The 17,924-nt window shown below is 35.1% G+C and overlaps 1 protein-coding gene across 2 annotated transcripts; it reads left to right on the top strand.

Annotated features, from left to right (window-relative positions):
* The first annotated feature begins 12,505 nt into the window (after nucleotides 1-12,505).
* On the top strand, nucleotides 12,506-17,668 carry LOC110917552 (protein LURP-one-related 15). Of its 2 annotated transcripts, XM_035985851.1 has the most exons (4): nucleotides 12,506-12,804; nucleotides 12,901-13,134; nucleotides 17,239-17,297; nucleotides 17,381-17,502. In XM_035985851.1, the coding sequence occupies exons 1-4, from the start codon at nucleotides 12,571-12,573 to the stop codon at nucleotides 17,382-17,384; spliced, it is 531 nt and encodes a 176-aa protein (XP_035841744.1). In that variant the 5' UTR covers nucleotides 12,506-12,570; the 3' UTR covers nucleotides 17,385-17,502. The 2 variants fall into 2 exon arrangements, with proteins under 2 accessions (XP_035841744.1, XP_022017771.1); XM_022162079.2 differs by having other exon boundaries at nucleotides 17,239-17,668.
* Nucleotides 17,669-17,924: the final 256 nt, after the last annotated feature.

Genomic DNA, 17,924 nt, shown 5'->3' with positions numbered 1-17,924 from the left:
TGAAAGACAATTGTTGTAATTATTTGGTTTATATCAAAACAATGAGTCAATTAACAAAATAAAACAAAACTTCAATTACCATGTGTTGTGAAACAATGATTCTGTTACGACACTCCCCGACGTTTCCGTCGCGGTTTGTTGTATTACGCGGTCGGGGTGTGACAGACCTCATTGATTTCACTGACAATCTGTGGTATGACCTTAGCCATTTCCTTGGCCACAAGAGAAGCGATTCATCTGTCAGCTTTGTTCCTCTGAACATTTCGGTGAGTGTGAAAGCCAAATGACGACATTTTCGTGTGCGAGTTCTGCAGCAGGCGTCGCCATAAGAATTAGACGAGATTCGACTATATTTGGGTTTCGTTTGAAAAGTTCAGCATTTAATCAAGTCATCTATTATTATTATTATTATTATTATTATTATTATTATTATTATTATTATTATTATTATTATTATTATTATTATTATTATTATTATTATTATTATTATTATTATTTCACACGTAAAGCTTAGGAACACGTAGGCACATACTCATGAATACACATAGATCACAGAAGCACATATACACATAGTTCACATAAGCACATATTTTGCACGTATTCACCGACATATTTTGCACGTATTGACCTACATATTTTGCACGTATTCACCTCTAAGTACTTCCTTCGGCTCTCATAAATTACGTATGATGCATGCGAGAGTTGCGAGCGATAGCGGGTAGCCTAAGCGACGAGTTTAGCGTATGAGGTTTCTTAGTTTGTTAGCGATTAATTTTTTGTTTTAGATTGCCGAAAGCTGTGCGAGTTGTGCGCATTTTTGTAAAGTGGGGAGCGGGGAGCGGAAAGCGTAAAATCTCCAAAATCAAAACATATTAACACATAAAATCGATAATGCGTAAAATCGGCGATTGCAGGCTAGAAATCAGAGGGAGTGCCTTGGGTGTTAGACATCGACTACCCAAAGTGGTTCAGCTATTCACAACAATTCGAGTACACGCTTTGGCCTAATAGACTATGCTCTCTCACCGCAACACGGTGAACGACATGCATCCTTCAAGTTACTACGTGACTCATGTCATCGAAACAGTCGAGACTTTGGTGGGAGTTGTAAAATCAATGTAGAGAATGGAACGTGTCATTAAGATGCGGGTTTCACCCCTAACTTAATAACTTCGTTCCTGAGTGTGGTTAGACAACCACGAGATGGAGATGGAGATTCCCCTCGAGATATGGATGTCACTCCTAACTTGACGAAGGATTCTTGTGCTGAGTGTAAAATACGCGCAGAGTGAGTGACCTTATCGGGAGTTATTGGTTTTCACACCTAATCTTGATACAATCACTCGTTTATGTTACACGAGCGTTTTCCAAAACGTGTGTATTGTGTTTGCCGTAGGAAAGGCGAAATAGTTTTCAAACTTAGGAAAGGTCTCATTTGTACAAAGCTGTAGTATGTGGGTTCGTACAAAGGTGTAGCATAGTAGTTTCGAACGGGAGTATCACAACATGCGGGTTCCTACGAAACCCCTACTGGGTTCGCACGAAGCTGGTCTGTTGGTGCTTAGTCTATAGACTAGGTCAATTCTACACGACTCGACCTAATTCCCTATAGTTATGGCTCTGATACCAATCTGTCACACCCCAACCGATGGCGGAATCATCGGGGCGTGGCACTGAGCGAAACAGATTGTTAAAGAGAATCCATAACAACTAAATGACAATATTTATAAGGCTTAATATCCCATACTATTAAGCAAATAATTCAAAATAGTCATTACAGATATTCAGTCTCAAAAACAAATTCCATTCCGACAACTAAGATTTTATTTAGTGGGTTTCTAGACATCCTAACTTGTTGCAGCATAACATCCAATCAACCTATCACATACGTTAAAATAAAAGTCAATACATAAAGTAAAGGTGAGTACACAAGTTTGCATAGATATAGTATAAAAAGCGTTTACGCATAACCAGCATGTAACACGTAAGGGGCGAAGCATGTACCTATCAACAATGGTATAACCTAACCACGAGACTGCGTTGTAGAGTATGCATGACACATGTTCACCGAAGCGAACACGTGAAATAAAGTAATGTGATCCCTAACAACCCCTGTTACACAAGTGCTGAGTCCAAACTATAGTACTATCGTTGCTAGAGGTGGTCTAGTGTAACACCGTATAAGCATAGTAACAGGCATTCAACAAATCACGTATAGCATGCGGAAGCGGTTAGCGTTTATAAAGTGTTTGCATTGTGTGTTATGTTTTGATAAAGAACGTATGTAACACCCAAAAGTGTGTTAAACGAAAATGGGTTCGAGTATACTCACAGTGTGCGTTTAGCAAGTAAACACAATCTGGATTGGATTGAAGGGAGTACCGGATCAGCCTGCGTATGGGAACAGAAGCATAAGTCCTCCAAGTGCTGATATGGTCGAAATCAGAGTGTTGAGTAGGGTAAAAGTGAGTTAAGTGCTTAACAGACTATCCGAACAGATGGGTCCAGTCCATCCGGGCGGATGGGTTCCATCCGGACGGATAGCCATTCGGGCGGATGGCCATTCGGGCGGATAGTCCGTGGTTGTTTGTGAACCATTAAAATTTTCGAAGTTTTGATTAAAAATGTTTTAACAGTCGTGGCAACAAAATTAAACAATGGATATTTATCAGGGGTCAGGTCATCCGGATGAATGGGTTCCATCTGGACGAATGGCCATTCGGGCGGATGGCTGAGCCGAAGATTTTGTAAAAGTTTTCTTAATCAACGGTTTTGGTTAACGAAGTCGGACATGTTGACGGATTCGAACAACAGAAAACACCGGGCTCAGTTCATTCGGACGGATGGGCCTCACCCATTCGATCGAATGTTCTGTTCTTGATGAAGATTCATGTTCGACCCGTCAGTCGATCCATCTCTTTGGTGGAAATCAGTTTTCGAGCCGGCTTTTGACTATTGAAAGAGTCGAGAGTCTGACAGGGTCCTGATTCCTCCAATATTGTGTAAAAACTGAAAAGAAGTTCAGAAATAAGTAGAGAAACGTTGAAATCTTTCATAACTTGATCCCATCTCGAGTGAATGATGCTCCACAATAGTTTACCAAAGCAAAATGAGTGGAAACCATCTTCGAAATGGCTGGAATCAAGGGTTTTTGGGAAAAAGTTAAAGTGTGCGTGTGTGTGAGAGGGTGATTTTGATGAAGAAGATGGAGTAGAAGTGAATAGAGGTGGAGATTAACGAAGATTTGAGAGAAAATGCTTATAGAAAGGCCTTGAATCGCGTCTGAGACTTGGGAGCAGATGGGGGTGTCAAAGTGTTGAAATGAGGGTGTACGGCAGGTATTTATAGGGGAGGGCGAGGGGTTAAGTTGGTGTGCGAGTGGCGGTGTCTGGATGGCTCCATCTGGATGGGTGGGTTCCATCCGGGCGGATGGCCATTCGGACGACCGGGTTTGCGTTTGTTAGTTTTCCGACTTTGGTTCGTTTGTTAAGCGTTGCGCTGCGTTTAATCGAGTTGCGAGTGAGCATTAAGCGTATAAGCGTTGCATTGATAACCACATAACATTCAACAAATAATCACAAAAATAACATACATAATATAATTAAATCCGCGTTTCAAGTCTGCGTTGAGTTTGCGTTGCGATAGCGTTTAAGTAACAAGCGTTATAAGTAGCGTTTAAATGGGATAACTGTGATTAAGTAAGCGCTGTAACATGCGTTTAAAATATAGTTTAACCCATAGCGTTAAGCAAATCTCGAGAGTACAAGCGTTTACGAAGAGAACACGATAAAAGTAGGAACAACCGAAATACAAGTTGTTACACCATAATCCGCCACCACCACCATAATTCGCCGCCACCACCACCACAACTCTCTCTTTCCCTCTCTCTCTCTTTCTCTCTCTCTCTCTCACATACACACACACACACACACACACACACACACTCTTACCACCACCATAATCCGTCGCCGCCACCGCTACCATTACCAGCACCATCAACGTCTCTCTCTCTCTCTCTACATCTGACACCACAACCACTCTCTTTCTCAATGTCTTTAGAGCCGCCAGAGGTTTCAGATCTAACCGCTGCTGGAAGTTTATACACTAATGGATTTTCTCTAATTTGATTAAGAAGGGGCTACGGTTTGCTCAGATCTGATTTTTTGGCTGGGTGTCGTTAAAAAAGTGCCACCCTCAAATCAGGTGTTTGACAGTGGCTGAACAGGAAAACTAATCTTTACTTCCTAAAATCAAATATTTGAATGGGCAGATTAAAAAGGTACCAGTAATCTCGTTTTTGTGAGGGTTTTTTAGTGAGGTTTTTTTGTTCATAAATGCAATTAGAGAGGGATGAATGGGTTGTACAGATCTGTTGCCGCTATATATGAAATTAGGATTCGGACCAGGAAGGGTCTGGGTCAGAGTTTCAATATGGATCAAGGTATTTGTGATTTGTAAGACTGTTTCAAATGTGATTTCTGAGAGTTTGAAATATGATAGTGTGTATGGAAATCATCAATGACCACCGAAACTGATGAATATAGAAGATTATCATTGGTGGAGTACTAGATTTGAAAACTGGGTAAAGGCTTATGCTTATGAAAGTTGGATTATGTTGACTTTTGGATATGAAAAACTGGTGAACGATAAAAATGAATTACTTACAATTAAACAATTTTCAGAGATCGATAAAAATAACCACTCTAATGAACTAAAAATGGTAACACTATTGCAACAATCAATTAGAGAGGATATCTTGTTTTTACTTCAACATGGTGAAACATCTAAGTCGATGTGGGAAGCTTTGAAGCTGAAAGCCGAAGGAGGCAAAGATATCAAGAAAAACAAAATCTCTCTGCTGAAAAAGGAATTTGATCTATTCGGCTGCATGAAAGGAGAAACTATTCGTCAAATGATAGAAAGATTCTATCACTTGAAGATTGAGCTGGAGAGGTTTGGAATTATGAAGAACAGAGAAGAGATTATTGATAAACTGGTTGAGGCATTGCCGCATGTTGAAGATTGGAAAACGTTTGTGATAGTGTTAAAGAATGATGCTAAGTTTGAAGAGATCACGTTGGATGGTTTGATTGAAAAACTTGTAGGTCATGATTTAGAGTTGAAGAAACAAAACAAAATGACCAGTTCAAGTTATCAGCAGAATGTAGATTTGTATTATCGAAGAAGTAAGTTGCTGAACAATCAATCACCAAAGATCAGTACAACATTCAGTGCAAATAATTCTGGTGATTCATCGAAAAGCAAGTCTCAAAGTTATGATTCTGGATATCATTCATCATCTGCATCATCTAAATCTAGTCCGAATCAAAACTGGAAAGATTCTCCAAATCTAAACACTGATTTCGCTAGATAGCACATGAGTTTCTTGGCTTCAGTTCTAGAATCTTATGAAGGTCTGAATGCAGGCAAGATAGGAAATCCAAATATGACAAAGGAAGACTACGATCAGGTAGATCCGGAAGAGATGAAGCTCATGGATATTCATTGGTGTATGGCAAGCGTAATTAGGAGGGCTCAACGGTTCATGGAGATTACTAGGAGAAAGTGTCTTGAAAATCCCGATATGAAGCTGGGATTCGACAAAGCCAAAGTCACTTGTTTCAAGTGTAAACCGAAGGGACACTTCAAAAGAGAGTGCACTAACCACCAAGCTTATGATAGTGTGAATCCTTTTCAAGAAGATTACTACAAAAAGCTATCTATCATCGCAACAACGAGCAACCATCAAGAACAAATCAAAAGCAGCTTGAGGAAAGGTCATCAAGAGAGAAAAACAAGCTTATGTTACAATTCAGGATGATGAAGGATTTAACTGGAATAAATACCTCAAAAAGGAAGAGAAAAAGGCGTTGGTTGCTGAGTTCAAAGAGAATCGAGAAGAAAATCTTGCACGAGCTTATTTAAGTGAAGTGTATAAGGCATTCAGGGAAGCAAAGTGGGCAAATAAATGGGATGATAAGAGAGAATGTTTTGTTGATCCTCAAGGAAACCCAACAGTTGATCATGAAAAGGTAGATTTTGAAGCACTTGTTGCTACTATTCCAACTGTGGGAGTTTGGTGTAAGGGGCTTGAAGAAATTCCTAACTACAGATAAAAAGTAGAGGAAAGAATAAAGAAAGTGATCTATGCAAGTCTAGAGAAGAAGATGAAGGTTGTAGAAGAAATTGTTGATGAAAGCAACAAGATGGTGGATGAGGTGAAGAAAGCTGATGCAAAGGCAGAGGAAGCTGTTGCTATAGAACAGCAAGTGATTGAAGAAGAACAGAATCAAAAGGCAAAAGAAGCCACGGTGCCAAAAGCTGAGGTAACAACTCAAACTGATTCTTCTGTATCGATAAATAAAATTGAAATTAAAACTGATGAACAGTGCAAGAAATACATGGAAACGTGCAGTGCTTGTACGAAAAAAGATGAAAAATTTAAAATCAGAGACATTGAGTTTACTAAAATAGAAAAGATTTTCAAAGAAAAATGTAATGAAATGCTAGAAAATGAAAGATTTTTGAAAGAAAAAGAAAAAAAGCTGACACAAAAATGTGAAAATCTTGAAAAAGAAAACAAAATTTTGAAACAACAGTGTTCAGCTGATTGCAACGAATGTGTTCAAAAAGATAAAAGTATTCAAGAGTTGCAAAAAGAGTAAGATGGAATGAAATTGTCATTATACTGTAAAAGAAGCTTATGAAAGTTTGAAGAGTAGAGTCAAAATTGTTGGAACTCTGCGAGAATTGTGGACTCGGAGTCTGTGAGTTTGGTTCAAAACTCGGAAATGATGAGAACCCACTGCCACTGCTTGAGTTGTTTGGAGACGATCCAGATGAATTGTCTACGCTGAATTCTGTGTGGATCTTTGGACTTTGTGTGTTTGATGAACCGCTACTTTTGTAGCAAAGATCCACATCTTGTTGCACATTTGAGCTCTTCATCTTATCCCTCTTTCGTAATTCGAGCTCATGTCCCTCCAACTTCTCAATAAATTCTCCAAGAGTTAACCTTTCATATTCTCTGGTATTGTTTTTCAGGATCATTAAGTATGTTGACCAGTCGCCTTCAGGTAAGGCATCAGCCAACTTGTCTACAAATTCGTCATTATCTTTATCAATGTCCAACCTCTTCATCTCAGCCACCAGGTAGCAATACCTTTCAACTATCAGCTTTAAAGATTCACCTTTTAAACATGAAAATATATTGAATTCCTTTTTCAAAATAGCCTTTCTACTCTTCTGCATCGATTGACTGCCTTGATATTTAACCCTTAGCGCTTTCCAGATTGACACCGCTATTCCCTGGTGCTGTAGTAATGTGAAGGTATCATCTTTGATAGCTTGTTGGAAAAGGTTCAGCATCTTCTTCTCCCTTACAAAATTTTCTTTTTTGATTGGTGTAAATTGCATTATGGTTTTCTTTTCACCATTTTCCGCAAGTGGATTCACATACTCCTCTTCGATTACGTACCAACAGTCCATGTGGCTTGAACCCAATTTGAAAACCTTTGATGCCAACCCTTGAATTTGTACATATTTATCAACTTTGTTGGTTTAGTGATCGTTCCCAATTCATTATCTAAGTTTAGGTGCTGAGCCACCGTCATTGTGGGAGCTGACGCGAGTACGTTGTAGAATTCGTTTTCCTTTTTGTCGAAAATTTGGTGTTCGAGCGGATGTTAAAGATTTGGTGGAGAAGAAGATTAATTCGTACGAACCTGAAACACAAACGGTCAAACAATTCACTTTCGTGCGAAAGTAACTCTTAGGACGGATCATACATGTTAGTGCGAAGGTAATTCTTCAAAGTGAAAGAATTTCTCTTCCGTGCGGATGTATTACGTTCTACGGATAGAGTTCATTCGTGCGAATGAGTTGTTTCGTGTTTTTCCATTTTTTGACGATGTTGATATGATCCTGGTCGAGTTGTAAGTTGATTTTTCAAAGGGTTTGTTAAAAACGTGTTTTATGTAGTCCTTGAAAAATCAGTCCATTTCAACCAATAAATCTATGAGAAATGATGAAAAACAAGAAAAAATGAGTAGAATAGAAGTCTTCAAAGTCTTGAATCTTATGTATAGTCTCTAAAATTGGCCTCCAAGCTCTGATACCACTGGTGAGGACCTTTTGTCGATGTTTTGCTCAGACCAAATCTATGTAACCTAGTCTTAATGCGCGGAATTCATTAGATTAGATGACAAACACAAGATTTACTGTTTAACAATGTTTCATTAATGACTTGAACGTTTACAAATCCAGAAAACAGTTGGACAGAGTTTCGCCGTCCAGAACGCATAACTGATACTGAGATCTCAATCCATACACATATAGGCTGACACACCTGTGCGGATGAGGCTTACCTTCATACAAACGAACATCCCCGCATTCGCACGAACTGTTTACATTCGTATGGACTGACTACATCCGTGCAAAAGTAACTATGCATTACAAAACCAAATAAACTAACATTCAATCTTATTACAATCATGACTCAACTCGATGATGTAGGCAACAGACATTATGTATCAACACCACTCTTGGTTAGTAGCGTTAACCTGGTAAAGACAAAGAGTGCTTGAACTTCCGAAAAAACTATATTTCATTGTCTTGAGTGTACAATGGGTGAGGCAAAGTCTCAGTCAAGGTTTGGTTATAGGCTCATGTTAGTCACATATGTCATTGTTATAGCAAGGCATTGATTTGACCATTCACAAATTTAACTAGCTAAGCGTATGGTTCTCAAATGATTTCTCAAACGATTTACCTCGAGTCTCACAAACCAGTGAGCTCACCAACTTTGTGTTAACAATTTTAACATGTTTTTCAGGTAATTAATCGCTAGGCATGGAAAAGGATTTAAGCATGCATCTTTTGGAGGATACCACTTTTGGGAAGATTTTCGTTTATTTCCACTTTTGGGAAGATTTTCGTTTATTTCTCATCCATTTTGAGATATAGATGTAAAATCTTAGTTTTTCAAAAAGATTTATTTTGGTGATGTAAACACTTAGGTATTCGGTATCCAAACTCATGTTATTTCATTTAGATGTTTGCTTAATCATTTGCTTGAAAACCTTTCGTTTCACACTTCAATATTCTGCCTTGGCGGGGTGTGACAGCATGAGAGTATGAAAAAGAAATTTAAGGTCGGGTGCACAGTTTTTCTTCTCATAGGTTGCATACTTGGTTTCGCCATAGTATCTTTATTCAATGAATTCTAGATCCATCTCCGATTTGGAAAATGTTTTTTTTACATAATGTCTAATGCCTACGTCTTAGTTATGTCTAGAATTAATGTATAGGACAATGAATCAGTGTGATTAGGGTTTTAAGTTTGGTTTTGTTTTGTTTGTAAAGTATGCTCACACGTGCGTATGAACATATATACGCGTATAAACATCACATACGTGCGCATGAGGTCTCACACGCATGAGTGAGCCTATAAAAGTACATCCTCATGATCATGTGATATAACTTCACACTTTTGCACTTTGAGAGCTTTTTAGTCATATGTAAAGATTTATTGTCTAGATTGAAATAGAACTTTGAATTATATTACAAGTGTATTACACGATCATGTCTTGAATTCCGCACTAGATTTGATCGGGTAGATGTAAATGCTGGCCTGTCCAGCAGTGGCACAACTTAGAGGAGGCCGGACCGGGCCTCGGCCCGTGCGGTTTTTTCGCCCATTAGTGTTAAATTTCAGGTTTTCGAGAATTTTTTAAATGTGTATTGGTTTGGCCTAGGCTGATTTTATCTCCAAAAAACATCAGCCCATGCTGAGTTTTAGGTCAAGATCCACCACTGCTGTCCGGGAACACCGCTCCTAGGTCTCGGTGAGAAAAAAGCGAAAAAAAGCCCTAGTGAATGGGGAGTGGTCATCGATTAGCAGGGAACTAGGGAAAGTGTTTGTGTGTGTATTTTGTAGGTTTTTATGTTTCTTTCCTGTAGGTTTGGAAGATAAAAGAAGAATGTGTTCTGTTTTATATTGCAAACAATTAATTGATTTTTGAAGGTATTCATTTTTTTTTATAAATATTAAAGTTTGGTGTAATTTTAAAAAGGATCTAAAACAACAAAAAGTATATTTTTTTTGTTGTAGTTTTAAAAAGGATTTAAAACAACAAAATATATTTATTTTAATTATGTAACTTTTATATATCTTAAAAGTTGAATTAAATTAAATAGTTTAGTTTTAAGGAAATCTAAGGGTATCTAGGATGACACCACACAATCTTGGGAAATCTGGTGAAAACTGTAAAAAGCTTATGTGGCATTAACGTGTCATGCTAGGGAAACATGATAAACTGTGACGACATCCTCCACCCATGTCAGGGATGATTTCTGCATGTCAAATAGTGTTAACACTACTTTAGGATGATTTTCGCTTTGTCTTTTGACTGACTATATTTTCACACCGATGGTAAAAGTAACTCCATGTCTTTGGTGCGAAAAGTAATTGTCGGATCTTTGTCCTCACTTTCCAACAACATTTGTGACGGTATGTAACAGTGGCTAGACAGAGTCAAAATTCAAATCTTAAATCAAGGATTTTTATTAAAAAACGAGATGAGATCAAATACAAACCTCAATGTGTAAAAACTATAAGAACCAACCACTATTAGACATGTGTCCTTCATTAAAAAAACTAGACAAGGGTATTTTAGACTTTATCACTCTATTTTTTGAATTTAATTAATTCCAAATTTTAATTATCCCCTATATTCATGCACTATTTCAAATCAAAATTTGAAAATTTCCAACAACAGGCACTTTGTAAATCAGCACAATCCTCACAAATCGCAACAATAGGCACTTTCTTAATCAGCACAATCTCCGCCAACAACATTCAATTTGTTAATCAGCACTTTGTAACAAATTATTACAACTATATGATTGTTTTAAACTAAGATAAAAGTCAATAAAGATAAGTAACAAGAATTCAAATAAAGAAATAAACAGATAAACTAAAATAAAAACTTGAAATTAATTTTCCATTACGCAGTTAGCATGTGTATTTACATAAATTTAGTTTCCTGTTGTGCTTGTTTTTCAAGTGCAGCAAAAAACAAACTTAATTCCCTGTTGTTCTTGTTTTTCAAGTGCTGCTAAAACATGTGCTCCTTATTTTTTCAGTATGTTTTTAATGTGTTGTTTACACATGTGCTGGTATGTTTCTAAAGTTCTGTTAGCACATGTGCTGATATGTTTTTAAAGTGTTGTTAGCATATGTGCTGGTATGTTTTTAAAGTATTGTTAATACATGTGTTGGTTAGTTTTCAAAGTGCTGATTCAAATCACCTTCAAACAGGATAAAATCTTATGGGAAGAATATTTAACAAATTTTATGAAATATCTCGATGGGCAATTTATTGTAATTAACACATAATCAGCACATTATCAACACAATTATAAAACAACTTTTGGTAACTTTTTTAAAAGTTACTTTTATAAATAAAAAAAAGTATAGCAATATGGTACTCATATTAAAGATAAAAAAATACTTGATTTTATGGTATATTTTTTTTTAAAAAAATAATGAAGTATATAAAAGTTATTTTAGTTTAAAAAACCTTGGTGGAATTTGTATTTAATTGAAAATGTCAAATGACTAGCAATTTTACATAATTACCCCTAACTTGTTAGTACTAATTTTTAATTATAAGGGTTTTATTTATAATCAACCATAACCCTTGATTTAAACTATCAATCGTTTAGATCTGTTGTTACAATTCTTAAAGTTAGCACTGTTTGTACAGGATCTCATCCCATTAAAAAACATCTAATTTTATAACAAGTATTAGTTATAGGGTTCACATCCTTGAAGGCGGCTTTTGAATTATGTCAACTCAAGAGGTGGATTCGTATCATACTTATCATAATTAGATTATTTTGGATTACCGAGATTAATTATCATTAAGAAAATATATTTAAATACAGAATTTGAAATTTGGAAGAAAGTTCGTATTGTTATTTAAAACAAGAAAACATAAAATTTATGCGATTTAGCTGCTCCAGTATTATCTTTAGTCCATTCGATACAGCGTCCTGCCTTAACCGAACATGTTTTGGTCATGACCCTTTTTAACATTGGCCAAAACGTATTTTCGTTACCTAACCCACCCACGAACCTGGATCTCCAGGTGTAGATATCTATTGGTCAAAGCATCAATCATGTTACAACAAGAATAACCTTAAACATATATAATATAGAGTGTGCGTTCTATTAAGGTTATCTTAAAACAATATATAAACTCATTAATATACGTGATATGAAACCTCCCCGTTGTGACATCAACAGAGTTTGAATAAGCATTACAAAAATAAAGAAATGATTCATTTTCTATTACACTGAACGTGATAAAATAATTTAAAGTCTCTTTCAATAAATATTTGTAAATCCTAGATGTGGATGTCTTTACCAAGTCAGACATGATACAGGAAATCGTCCACACAACTATAGAATCAACAATCTTCATAACTGGTCAACCACGAAACCCTGTTAGGTGCGATTCTTAAACTCATCCTCACGAGGAACAACAATCAGCGTGCGTGTGGCTGATGGCACAACCCTGTTACCCACCTTCACCAAATCCAATTTGTGTGATAGGGTCACAGTTTGTAGCACCATATCCATTTGAAGTTATAATTGTTAGAAAATCAAGTGGAGATCATCTGATCACAGATGTTAACCATAAAATCATGTTTAAGGTGAAACGACGCAGCACAAGTTTCCATGATCAGCGCCTTATTGTTGATGCCGATGACAAACCCATAGTTCTGATACGCGAGAAGGTGATTACAAAATTTGACCCTTTCCTTTTGACACCTACTTCACCATTTTATTGTGTAGTGTGAATCAATATTGATGTCAAATTTAACATTGTATAGATCTTGACTGCACATAGTGGATGGAAAGCGTATAAGGGTGGTAACAGTAATGCCGATTCAGAAAAGATTTTTATCACAAAAACCCCAAAAATAATGCACTCGAAAGGGAATGTTCATGTGTTCTTGGACAAAAAAACTAGCAGCAAGGACTCTTGTGATTTCAATGTCACTGGAAGCTGGTCAAATAGAAGTTGCACTATTTATATCGGAGATTCTTCAACAATAATAGCCCAAGTAATTTTCATGCAATAACATTTTTTGTAGTAACTTTAGAGATTTTTCGTTTTTTATATATATATATATATATATATATATATATATATATATATATATATATATATATATATATATAGGGAGAGAATCATTAGAAAACTACATCTAAATATGACAACTTGAAAACTAACTAAAAAAACCTAAAAAAAAAGTTAAAAAACATAACAATTTTTTTTTTTTTTTTACAAATTTTTATAAAAAAATCGCTACTTTTTATGTATAGCGATTTTAGTTTTTAGCATTTAGCTTGGAGGCCCATGGCTTTATAGCCTAGTAGCATCTTGGTGGTGGGATAAGACTTTGGAACCAATAGGTCCTGGGTTCGATTCCCACAAAAGGGAGTTTTTCCCATATTTATTGGGTTTCCTCCTGAATTGGTGTATAGGCATTATGCCTAGTGGAGATGGATATGATCGGGTGGTTCCATTGGTGGCACGATGATGTTCGAGTGGTCCGTCAGTGATCCAAGTTTGCCGTTCAAGAAAAAAAAAGCATTTAGCTTGGGGGGGTGGGGGGGTTAGGTTTATTTAGGTATTTTTGGTTGTGTTCACATTGGTTCTCGCGGTTCTCGCAAAAAAAGTGGTTCTCGCATGAACCTTACCATATATATATATATATATATATATATATATATATATATATATATATATATATATATATAGGAGAAGGATCCGTTAGGAATCACCCTTTATTACGAGAACCGCGAGAACCAGTGTGAACACAAACAGTATTACCTAAAAAATCTAAAAAACACCCAATTTTTTTTTCTATTTTTTTTTTTTGTAAAAATCGCTATATTTCGTTTACAATAAAAAAAATTTCAAAAAAAAAAAAAGAAAAATCGGGTCATAGTTATCCATCCACATGTGCATTTGTATCATTTCTTTGACAAATTCCGTAATTCATTACAAATATTAGACAATTGCATTTTCATTTACACTATCACGTGTAATACACTACTTTTTACGTTAACAATAATAGAAATGCACATGTGCATCTATATGTATCAACATGAAATAAGGTGTGTTGGTACACTACTTTCTCTTTCATCTATCATTCCATCCATAATACACAAACATGCACATGTGCATTTTTGTCATTTCTTTGACAAATTCCGTAATTCATTACAACTATTAGACAATTGCACTTTCATTTACACTACCATGTGTAATACAATACTTTTTACTTTACCAATATTAGAAATGCACATGTGCATCTATATGTATCAACATGAAATAAGGTGTTTTGGTACACTACTTTGAATACACTTTCCCTTTCATCAATCATAACATCCATAATACACTACCATTACCTCCTACCATCCATAATACAATACCATTACCTCCTACCATCCATAATACAATACCATTACCAATATTTTCACTTTATTACATGTATATAAACACCACTTATACCATCCAATCAACATATTACATCATAAATTGACAACTATAACCAAACCATCAACCACTAGATATAACTAACCAAAAAACATGTATATGGGCCTACTTCTCCATTCAAAATCACAAACTTTTTGTATCAAAACACGTTATATCATGGTTATACCTAATGATGCACATGTGCATTTTGAATATTGGTAATCTAAAAAGTAGTGTATTACAAATGGTATTCTAAATTAAAGTGCAATTGTATATTCCTGATAACGTATTACCGAATTTGTCAAAGTAATGATATATATGCACATATGCATGGATAACTGTTACTCGAAAAAAAAAGTTTTTTTTATGGTAATGAAATATCGATTTTTTAAAAAAATATTAAAAAAATTGAGTGCTTTTTTTATTTTTTTAGATTTTATTTTATGTTCACATTGGTTCTCGCGGTTCTCGCAATAAGGGTGGTTCTCGCATGAACCTTACCCTATCCTATATATATATAGGGGGCTGCTAGAATGAGAACCACCTCGAGTTGTAAGAACCGCGAGAACTACTTGATCCGGGTCGAGGTGGACCAATTTTTTTTTTCAAAAACGTAGATGCATGTATTATAAACACATTCGTAAATTTTTTTTTTAAAAAATGTCGTGCGTGTAGTTTTTTACACCACAAGTTTGTGGTTTACGAGTTCCGTAAATTTACAGAACTCGTAAACCACAAACTTGTGGTGTAAAAAACTACATGCACGGCATTTTTTTTTAAATTTTTTTTACGAATGTGTTTATAATACATGCATCTACGTTTTTGAAAAAAAAATTTGGTCCACCTCGCCCCGTACGGTGTGGTTCTCGCGGTTCTTACAACTCGAGTTGGTTCTCATTCTTGCGGTCCCCTATATATATATATATATATATATATATATATATATAGATTCGGTCCAATAAAGAACCATGAGTTGTGAGAACCATGAGAACTCCTACTTTCCATGCGAGTTGTGCCACCATTTTTTGCATAAACGTATATGAAAATGTTATAAACACGTTTGTAAAGAACAAAAAAAAAACCTAGAAAAACTTGTCTTGTCCGTAGTTATGCCTAATGTAATTTTTTTTAGATCACCAATAAAATTTTTTTACACCGGATGTAAATTTTTTCATTCGACTTTTTTTTGTTGGAACAAGTAACTTTTTTAAAGATTTTCGAGAAGTTTTTTTTGAAAAAACCTTTTGGAAAACCTAATTCTCATATGTGTGTGTGTATATATATAGGGGAAGGTTCAATGAAAATCAATAATTAACGCGAAAACTAACTAAAAAAGCCTAAAAATCATACCAAATTTTTTTATACCAATTTTCGCTATTTGAACTATATAAAAAAAACTTTTTTTCAAAAAAAAATTGTAGTGCACATGTGTAATAGTACAAATGTGCATGTGTACTATGCACATGTGTACTACAAATTTTTTTTTTGAAAAAAAGTTTATTTTTATATACAAAAACTAACGATTTTTAATAAAAAAAAATTGTAAAAAAAATTTGGTGTGTTTTTTAGAGTTTTTTAGTTAGTTTTCGAGTTTTCGCGTTAAAAGTGGTTTTCAATTGAACCATCCCCTATATATATATATATATATATATATATATATATATATATATATATATATATATATATGTAGAATTGCGCTAAAATGAGAACCACCCCGAGTTGTAAGAACCGCGAGAACCACACCATCCGGGTCGCCGTTTACCACGATTTTTTTTTTACAACTAGATGTGTGTATTATAAAAACATCCGTAAAAAAAAAATTTAAACGCCGCGTCCGAGGGGGTAGTTTTTTACACCACAAGTTTGGTGTAAAAAAAAAGAAAAAAAAATAAAAACACCAAACTTGTGGTGTAAAAAACTACCCCCTCGGGCGCGGCGTTTAAATTTTTTTTTACGGATGTGTTTATAATACACACATCTAGTTGTAAAAAAAATCGTGGTAAACGGCGACCCGGATGGTGTGGTTCTCGCAGTTCTTACAACTCGGGGTGGTTCTTATTCTAGCGGTCCCCTATATATATATATATGGGAGGGTTCATTGGGGAATATTAAAAAAATGAGGAACAGTGGGGAACTGACTCAAACGAATTCCAACTGGACTCATTGCATCGGCATTGGAATCGTCTCGTCGAACCTTAACTAGGATCTCTTAACCTTAAACTCTAAATCTTAAACACTAAATTGGTTCCTCAATGTTTTCCACTTTTTTAATGTACCCAATATATATGGGAAAAATATAATGTAACATTTTTATTTTTTTCTAAGAAACATAGGGAATGTAACATACATATATTTGAACATTTTTGTAAAAAAGAACAAAAAGCGCCGATTATTTTTTTTAAATGTTAAAAATTCAATGTTACATAATATATATGTCCAAAAAATATAAGATACAAATTTTGAACATTTTTTTAAAAAAAAGTAGTCGGCGCTTTTTACATTTTTTATAAAAATGTTGATTATATGTATGTTACATTCCCTGTTTTTTTAAAAAATAAAATAAAAATGTTATATAGAGTTTTCTTAAGTTTTTTTTAACTCAAATAAGTTTTCTTTTTATACTTCACCTATATTTATACAAGCAAACACTGAAACTATTGATGAGAGTGGTCTTAAATATTTGTAGATGCATAATATGGAACCGCCGGAGAATGTCAAGGACAAATTCATGGTGAAAATATATCCGTATGTGGATTATGCATTCGTGGTAACACTTATGGTGATTGTGGAAGCTATGAAAAGCTCTTATATAGATAATGATGACGCAGATAACGATGACACAGATAAGGATGATGCAGACCATGCTATTGGAGACGTGGTTGAATCGATTGGAGATGTTGGAGTTGTTGCTGAAGTTATTGGCAAAATGTTTTTCTAGTCGTTAAGGGACATGTTTTTAGAAAATCAATTGCCTAAAATCAATTATATGAACTTATGAATTATCAGTGGGATTAGAAAATCAATTTCCTAAAATCTATTATAGGAACTTATGAATTATTGGTGGGATGATGGATATCTGCATTATAATTTTTATGATGAAGAAAGGGAACTCTTGAGAGCATATGCTTCTATTAAATGGGTTAGCCTCACATTAATTGGTTATGGACTTACGAATTTATTTGTACCTTTATTTTTTATGTCACAAACGATAGTTAGGCATAATTGTAAAATAATAAACATCAATATGTTATTTCATTAGGTTATGTTTATATGTGACATTTAGTATTTAATTTTTTACATATATGCTAGGGTGACTTTCCATCTTTTGAGTTTTTCCAAATCGTGCGGTGTTTTACAAGATTAAGCAGGAAT

This window comes from Helianthus annuus, chromosome 16 (assembly GCF_002127325.2).
Source record: "Helianthus annuus cultivar XRQ/B chromosome 16, HanXRQr2.0-SUNRISE, whole genome shotgun sequence".
Classification (NCBI taxonomy): domain Eukaryota; kingdom Viridiplantae; phylum Streptophyta; class Magnoliopsida; order Asterales; family Asteraceae; genus Helianthus; species Helianthus annuus.
The sequence above is the reverse complement of the archived record's forward strand: the minus strand, read 5'-3'. Positions and strand labels throughout refer to the sequence as shown.